This window comes from Ananas comosus, linkage group 20 (genome assembly GCF_001540865.1).
Source record: "Ananas comosus cultivar F153 linkage group 20, ASM154086v1, whole genome shotgun sequence".
In the NCBI taxonomy this organism is placed as follows: domain Eukaryota; kingdom Viridiplantae; phylum Streptophyta; class Magnoliopsida; order Poales; family Bromeliaceae; genus Ananas; species Ananas comosus.
The window spans coordinates 8,472,643-8,480,742 of record NC_033640.1 but is presented as its reverse complement, the minus strand read 5'-3'; the positions used below and the strand labels follow the sequence as shown (position 1 = coordinate 8,480,742).

At 47.4% G+C, this 8,100-nt stretch overlaps 1 protein-coding gene across 1 annotated transcript; it reads right to left on the bottom strand.

The window, feature by feature from the left end:
- Positions 5,353–6,180, bottom strand: LOC109725584. The gene has a single exon (XM_020254825.1). It carries the CDS (start codon positions 6,178–6,180, stop codon positions 5,353–5,355), a length of 828 nt encoding a protein of 275 aa, XP_020110414.1.

The following is an 8,100-nucleotide window of genomic DNA, read 5'->3' as shown; positions in this document are numbered from 1 at the left end:
AGAAGCTGAGAGAACTCCCTCTCGTACTCGGCCACAGTCCGATTCCCCCTGGCGCATCTCGCGTAGATCCTGCTCCATTTTCCTCTTAACGCGGACGAGGAAGTAATGCTCCAATAAGAGCTCCTTGAACCTCTTCCAAGAAATCGCTGCTAGGTCGGTGTTGGGATTATCCTGGATGCCCACCCACCAACTATAGGCCTCGCCGTCCAAATTGTGAGTGGCGAACAAACTCTATCTCCTTCCTCCACGAAGGTGCCGAGGAATAACTTCTCCATGTGCATCAACCACTTCTCAACGATCCAGTGGTCGGCTTTCTCTCCATCAAATATCCGGGGATCGCACCTCCTGAACTCATCGAGGCGATCCATGAGCCGCTGCCGCTCCGCTCTTTCAACCATCAAGGGAAAAGTCGCCGCTGCCACAGGCACCTGAGCTGGTGGTGCTGCCAATACCTCCTCCCGAGGGGCTACCGTAAGTGTCGTCTGCGAAGTGTCGAGTACAGGGGACGACCCCCCGGGCGCAACTGTCTCCACTGGCGCGGGTAGTACCGCGACCTGAGTCTCCCTGGCAGCTGCCTGCTGTAGTAGAAGATCCTCCAGGCGCTGCATCCGTGCCTCCTGCCGGCATGCCGTATCCGCCTGCTGCCGAGCCGCCGCCGCCGCTTACTGCGTCACCAAATCAGTGAGGGCGGCAAGTTGGCTCCTCAACTCACGGACCTCACCGGATCCGGAGGTAGCTGATGTCTCCGCTTCCTCAAAAGTCGCCGCATCGTCCGCTCTAACAAACTTAGAGCGTGTAGTCGGCATCAACACTACAACATCATAAAAGCGCAAGTTAATATAACCCACGCTATCGTAACCCCGCTCAAATAACAGTACCCCAAATCAACCGAAAGTAAAGAAGTGTCCCAACTACTAACTCCCAATGTTACGTTGTCGGCCGCCAACGTAACCCTCCGCGAAGTTAGAAGCCATACACTTTGATTCAACTCCAACATTTTAGAGTTATCAAGTAGACCCAATCATGGTACTTTCGCTTACAAGTCAAATAGACATCGTCTCTCACGAGCCTAATCCCTATAGTCCAACCGGCCTAAGGTTCGCTAGATCCACTAAGACTCAACCCTAGACTCTGATACCAAATAAATCTGTCACGCCCCAAGACCCGGCATAGGCCCTACCCGGTGCGTGTCCAGACCCGCCATATGCCTGCACATATAAGGCGTCTACAACAAAGTGATATGAAAGATAAAATAAACAATAACTAACGATATCAGAGCAAGTTTGCAGCTAAGTTCTGTCAACAAGCGGAAATAAAAAGGAAAGAAAAAGAGACTAAACCACAAGAATATAATAAAACTAATACATCACAAGTCTCAAGATACAACAGTAGGGTGGTCTCTATAATAAGGTACAAAACTCTCACAACCTTTCCGAAGAAAAACAAAAGAGAGGTGGACCACCTATCGCCAAATCCCTCGCTAGCTAGCTCAAGGCGAAACCTTTCCCGCGATCCCGAGCCCCTCCCGAAGGGGAAGGCTCTGAAAGAAAACATAAGACAGGGGGCATGAGAACTATAATTTATAGTTTCCAGTGGGCAATTACTGACCTGCACCAACTGCATCACTAGGCCCAAAAGAGAGCAGATAAGGATAACATAAATTAACTGCGATAAATAAAGCATAATAATATAATGCTACTCTACTATGCCACAAGTATATAGAATGTCAACATGGAGTACATCTACTCTACATGATCCAGTATGCCAATACTTAAACAAGTATGCTATGATGCAACCAGTAATACTATGAAGTATGATAAATGTCCCAAAGCCAACTACATATCTAGTATGTAGTATTGTGGCAACCAAGTATACTACAATGCAATAAACGATACCGTCAAGTATACTATATAACTCAATGCCCAACCCTATGCCATAGCATGTCAAGGAATCCAACTACCATAACCTGTCTAGTAGTGTTTATCAACCTATTAATTAATATTCAGGTTCAATCTAATTTAGGACCTACACAGGTGAGGTCTGGCTTGTGCCACCTAAGTGCCAGTGGTAGCTCCAGCATTCCCACTCTATGAATGAGTCTAACCCTCCAAGCCCCGTAGGCTACTTGATACCGCACGAGCGAACATAAGTCACGTAGGCTAACTCCGGAGTGCCGGCTTGTAGAGAGCGACCCGTACAAGCATGTGCGAATGAGCACAAATGGCAAGCAAGCATAATCATTATCTCAAGTACCCAATCATCATGTCTCTAACATGGTAACAGTCACTAGCAACCCAAAGGTCTAGTACTTTGTCTCAATGTGAAGGTTTAACTGTTCAATAATTTCATTGTCAATGACCTTAGTTTTACTAAGTCCAAATCTCAAGGTGAAGTTCCCACATTCACTATGTTTAGTGCCTCTTTATGACACTTAAACATTGCTATAATCTAAGAACATTTCACATTCGATGTCTCTTTATGACGTTAGCTTGTTCTATCAATCATAGATTAATGCACATGCTCTTTAGCGTGCTCTCGTTTTGCTACATGTATATTCTTTCCAATGCAACTATCAACTTGGCATAATTCTCATAATAATAACATGCACATGCAATTTACATATCCATCAAGTCTAATGCCGCTTTATGACATTAGCTTGCTGAGTCCATATCTAGTCCAAGCCTAATGCCGCTTTATGACATTAGCTTACTATTTGTATACACTCTAGCCTATGTCACTTAATGTCGATATGTCCAACCATGTCAAACATACGTTCTAAGTCCAATAGTGTAATCTATATGCCATATGCACCATATGCAACATGATCTCAATCAAATGTAAGAATGCTAACCATAGGCCCCTAGCCCAACATGAAAACTCTCTACTATATAGAGATCAAATATGCATTGTATGTAACATGTGCATTTTAAGCATTCTAAAATTCTCAAATATTCTATCTAGTAAGAATATGCATGCATTTTTCACTTAACGATAAATAAAAACCCTCATGTGAGAAGTTTATCTCATCTAGGTGAGGCCAAACCCACCAAAATCGAAACCTTCGTTTCGCCGAACGGAGGTATCCACTAGCTTCCTAGTACCCTAGAAACATCAAAAAAAGGGTCACCCAAATGAAACGAAGAGCAATTAGCTCAATCATTAACCATAAAGCAAAAGGGCCAAAACTCACCTCAAGAGTAAAATCCTCTCCTAAGCTCCAAAGGAGAGCTAAAATCCTTCCAATCCAAGCCCAAGGAAGGTTCTAAAGCAAAGAATCTTGCTCCAAAAGCTCTAGATTCGAAACGCCCAAAATAAACCCTAAGTTCTCATTCTAGGGTTCCATCTAGTAGAAAGCATAAAAATCCAACTCTAGGGAGAAGAAGGTGTTGCTTACCTCCTAGAAGCTCTCAAACAAGGATCAAACCCCTTTAGGAGCGATGATCTTCCTCCCAACAACCCTCAAGTCCAAGCTCTAAGCTCCTCCCATGGTGGAAATAGCACCAAAAAGCAAAGAGGAGCAAAAAGAGAGGATTAAACCTCAAAAATTTCAAATAAACCAAAAGAAATCAAAGAGAGAGAATAGAGGGCTCCCATACCTTCTCTCCACTGCCTCCAAGCTCAGGGAACAAGAGGGGAGGCGTGGGGTTATTTGTAGAAATGCTACAATAGCAAAAACACCCCTGCAGTCCAGATTGCACGAAAAATGCCCCCTTGTACCGGTACACGGGCCCTTGTACGGGTACAAGCCCCGCGAAAAATCTCAATCCGAGGCTCGGGTTTGGGCAGACTGCTGCTTGGTACCGGTACTCTTTGCCGCGTACCGGTATGCAGTGCAGTTCGCAGACTGCTATTGTTCAGAGGCTCTGTACCGGTACAAGCCCGATGGCTGTACCGGTACAACCATCAACCTTGTTCCGGTACAACCACCAACTTGTACCGGTACAAGACCTCCAGATAGCTACCCGAGGTTGGCCAAATCCCCTTTTTTCGGATTTTGGTGCAAGGCTTTAAACCGCAAATCTCGGGATAGGAACCATAGGTCAAAACACAGTCAACGACCCACCAGAAAGTCTGGAAAAGCTCAGGACACTGTCCGAACACTCGAACCTCGCAATTTGCAAAGGTCCAGTGTGTTACAGTAACTGATCAAACAAGTCGTCGATTCGGGATAACGGATACTTGTTCTTGATAGTGACCTTGTTCAACTCGCGGTAATCCACGCAGAGTCGAAATGATTCGTCCTCTTGCGTACAAACAACACCGGGGCTCCCCACGGTGATATACTCGGCCTAATGAACTCCTTGTCAAGGAGATCCTGCAACTGATCCCTCAACTCCTTCAATTCTGCCGGCGCCATTCGATACGGAGCCTTCGAGATCGGCGCGGTCTCGGGAACCAAGTCTATCACGAACTCGATCTCCCGGTCCGGCGGTATCCCCGGTAACTCCGCGGGAAATACGTCCGGAAACTCCCGAACCACCGATAACTCCTCAATTGTCGGAGCCACCCGATCAACCTCCACAACGGTCGCCAAGTAAGCCGCGCAACCGCTATTAACTAACTTCCTTGCCCTCGTCGCTGACACCGTAGCGGCGAAGCACGAGCTCTTGCAAGCTCGATATAAACTCCTCCTATCCTGGCTCTCGAAATGTGATCTCTTTGCTCTTGCAGTCGATGGACACATAATACTTCGAGAGCAAGTCCATGCCTAATATATACATCAAAGTCCTTCAACCTCTTGAGCACCAACATCCGTGTCGGCATAATCCAGTTGCCCACTTGAACTGGGCAAGCCAAATACGTCTTTCTGATAACGAATGCACGCCCGGGGCCCTCAACTCGCCAAGTGCTCTCACTCAATTGGATGTCTATGTCATGCATTTGTGCAAATGACCTACTGATGAATAAATGCGTGGCACCTATATCAAACATAGCCCTGGAGCAAACTCCGTTAATTAAAACCATACCTGCCATCACATTGCGCTCCTCGGCCTTGGCAGGTTCCTCGGCTTGAGCGGCGAACACCCGTCCGCTCGAAGCCGATCGCGCCGCCTCGGGTTGACGTGGCGCCAAGGCACGTCCAGCAGTTGCAGCAGCAGGTGGGACTCCACCATAATGCCCTGGAGTCACCGGAGCCGACGCGACAGATGGGGCGGGCGAGGCCCCTCTCGGGCAGTATCGGCTAAAGTGACCCGCCTGGCCACACGTGAAGCACCGCCCCTCGGGCTGCCCACACTGTCTTGGCTCGTGGTTCCCGTCGCAAATTGTGCACCGCTGAGCTCCACGACCCCTCGACTGGTTCCGCGGGTACTTCGGGGACTTCCTTGCCTTAGACTGGCTTCCCGAGTCACCCTAAGCTCGCTTCTTCCCTCCTTCTTTCTCAGACGCCTCCTGCTTCTCGCGGATGTGAGCGTTGCCATGCTCCGCCCACAACGCTCGATCAAGCACTTCCGCATAGGTGGTAAGCTTCAATATATGAACCGCCCGATAGATATCCTGCCGGAGTCCTCGTTCGAACCAATCCGCCCGGTCCTTGACATCCCATACCACGTCCGGGACGCAGTCGATGATATGTGAGAACTCCCGCTCATACTCTCCAATAGAGCGATTTCCTTGCTCTAGCTTCCGGAACTGCTCCTGAAGTTTCTTCTTCTCGTTATCGGGGAAGTAGGTGGTGTACACCAAACTCCTAAACTTTTCCCACGATAACGGCGGAAGGTCGGGAGACCTATCCCTCTTGATTCTCTTCCACCACACCTTCGTCGTCCGCACCAAGCATCGAGTGGCGAGGTGCACCTTATCCCTTTCCAAGGTATAAAGGTCTTCGAAAAGGGTTTCCATTGAGTCGATCCATGACTCGACCATCCACGGTTCGACTTTCTCCCCGTCGAACGTTGGCGGATCAAATTTTCGAAACATCATAAGAGCCGCAAGTGCGCGCTCCCTTTCCGCCTCCAACGCCGCACCGTCGGGGTTTGTAGTCCCCGAACCGGTGGCTACTGTTGTCGGTACAGTCCTTGCCGCAATCGGCACGGTCGCCGTGGCCACACCCTCCGTCACTACGGGCGCAACCACCGGAGGCTCAGACCGCTCAACCTCCGCTTGAGCCGACGCTTGCTGTGCCACCAACTGTTGCAGCTTTGCTATTTGATCCTCCTGGCGTTGCATCGCACCGACCATCGTAGCAATCTGCACTCGCAACTCCCGCACCTCGCTAGATCTCGACTGCTCGGGCACCTCGGGAGGTGGTGCCGGAGTGGATCACGTCCGGGGGCGTCCTCTAGCTGCCATAGCTTCTAAAAATGCAACAACTTGGTTAATCATCTTAACCCGAGAACTTTACGCAATTACGAGACCAATAACTCGATATTGTAATTAGGCGGAAGCTCCCAAGTGTACTTATCCTAAACTCTTAGCATCGTGTTGTCGGTCGCCAACACGATCACCTCGAGTCACGAACTAACATCACTTGAATCCGTCTCTATTCACCACTAGAGACATACTATCAACAACTTCGACCCAATCGAATCAACCTCCGCCACCGCATAGGTTCACGTCTCACTCATGCACCTATGACCTTAAGGCTTACCATCCTAGGGTCTCCTAGGTCATTCCTAGACTCTCTCTTTACTTGCTCTTAGCTTGCTCTGATACCACTTTATCCTGTTACGCCCCAAGACCGCTACCAATTTGGTCCGGCTCGAGTGCGTTGGACAGACGCCGAATGGATGGCACATCCCCCGTCCGCCGAAGGCTCGACCACAAAATCATGTACAAGAGTTGCCAAGGAAATACCCAATACATACATGATTTAACTAAAAGTGCCACTAGCGCCAAACAAGTAAGAGCAAGATACGAGTATAATACAAGTAAATAAAGAGAGAAATAGTCTAGCTATTACATTTTTCATCCAACCATTTGCATCATTTAATTACATTTTCATCTCCCAAAATGTATACAAAGATTTGTATTTACATTTCCAAAATATAACATCTACTATCCATGTACACGAGGGTACTCTAAATGCAAAATAGGAGAGTCTACTATCCAACTAGGACGCTATGCCTTTGCCGCGATCCTCGCCCGGCGCGCTTGAACTAGGCCCTTCAACAAAGTGGGGTGAGAACTATATAAATATAGTTCACAGTGGGTTCGGCGGCCAACTCCGCCAATCTCCCCACTAGGTCCAAGCAGGCACGAGTAGATAGATAGATAGATAGATAGATATGATAAAACTGCAACATAGTATGAATTCTACAATTATTTCTACTATGCCTTTATCAACATGATGTCATGAATGCTAAATCTACATAGCAATAATTCAACTAGCTTCTACTATGCTTCAACAATATCAAGGATAAGGAGATGCACATAGCTAGGGAACTACTAACATGTCTCTATGTCATGTCATGGTATGAATGCACTCTTTAGTATGCCATTCAAATACTTGTCATTCAATCCACTTGGTTAACCCGAAGGTTACACCACGACTCACTTCTCAAATCTCATAGGTGAGGAAAAACTGCACTCGCACACCGAGACCGTCTGCGGGACAACTACTTCTGTCCCAGGGCAACTACTTCTGGCCCCTTCGTGATGACTCCGGAGCTCACTGCTTGGGAGGAGCGACCACCCCAAGCCAGAACAAACTAAGTGAGTATGATCCAATCCTTGTCTACTGAGGATACCCTATCTACAAGGGTCACAGTGCTTCTACCGCACTTGATTCAATGTCTGAATGACAATCGAAAAAATCTGCTATCCCTAGGTTGAGGTTATAGTGTCTACTACTCACTAAAACCAAATGCCACTCGATTATGTCATATGTTTTCTAAGTGTCAACTTCTACACTAAATCATATGCCACTCGTTTATGTAATCATGTTTAAGTGTTTCTACTACACTACTTGACATGCCACTCGTTACATAAACAAATCCTCCAAGTTCTCACTTGATATTGCCACTCTAGGATAATGTCACACCAAATCCTCATGCAACCACTAGATTATGTGTTCAACCCACACTTTCAATCACTACTATGGAAGCATGCAAGGAAATGTAGCTACAACTACTCAATACATTCTACAATGCAAGATAACAT

Bases quoted from the DNA above. Each gene is read 5' to 3' on its own strand.
- LOC109725584 (XM_020254825.1), bottom strand. From the start codon at position 6,180: ATGGTCGGTGCGATGCAACGCCAGGAGGATCAAATAGCAAAGCTGCAA.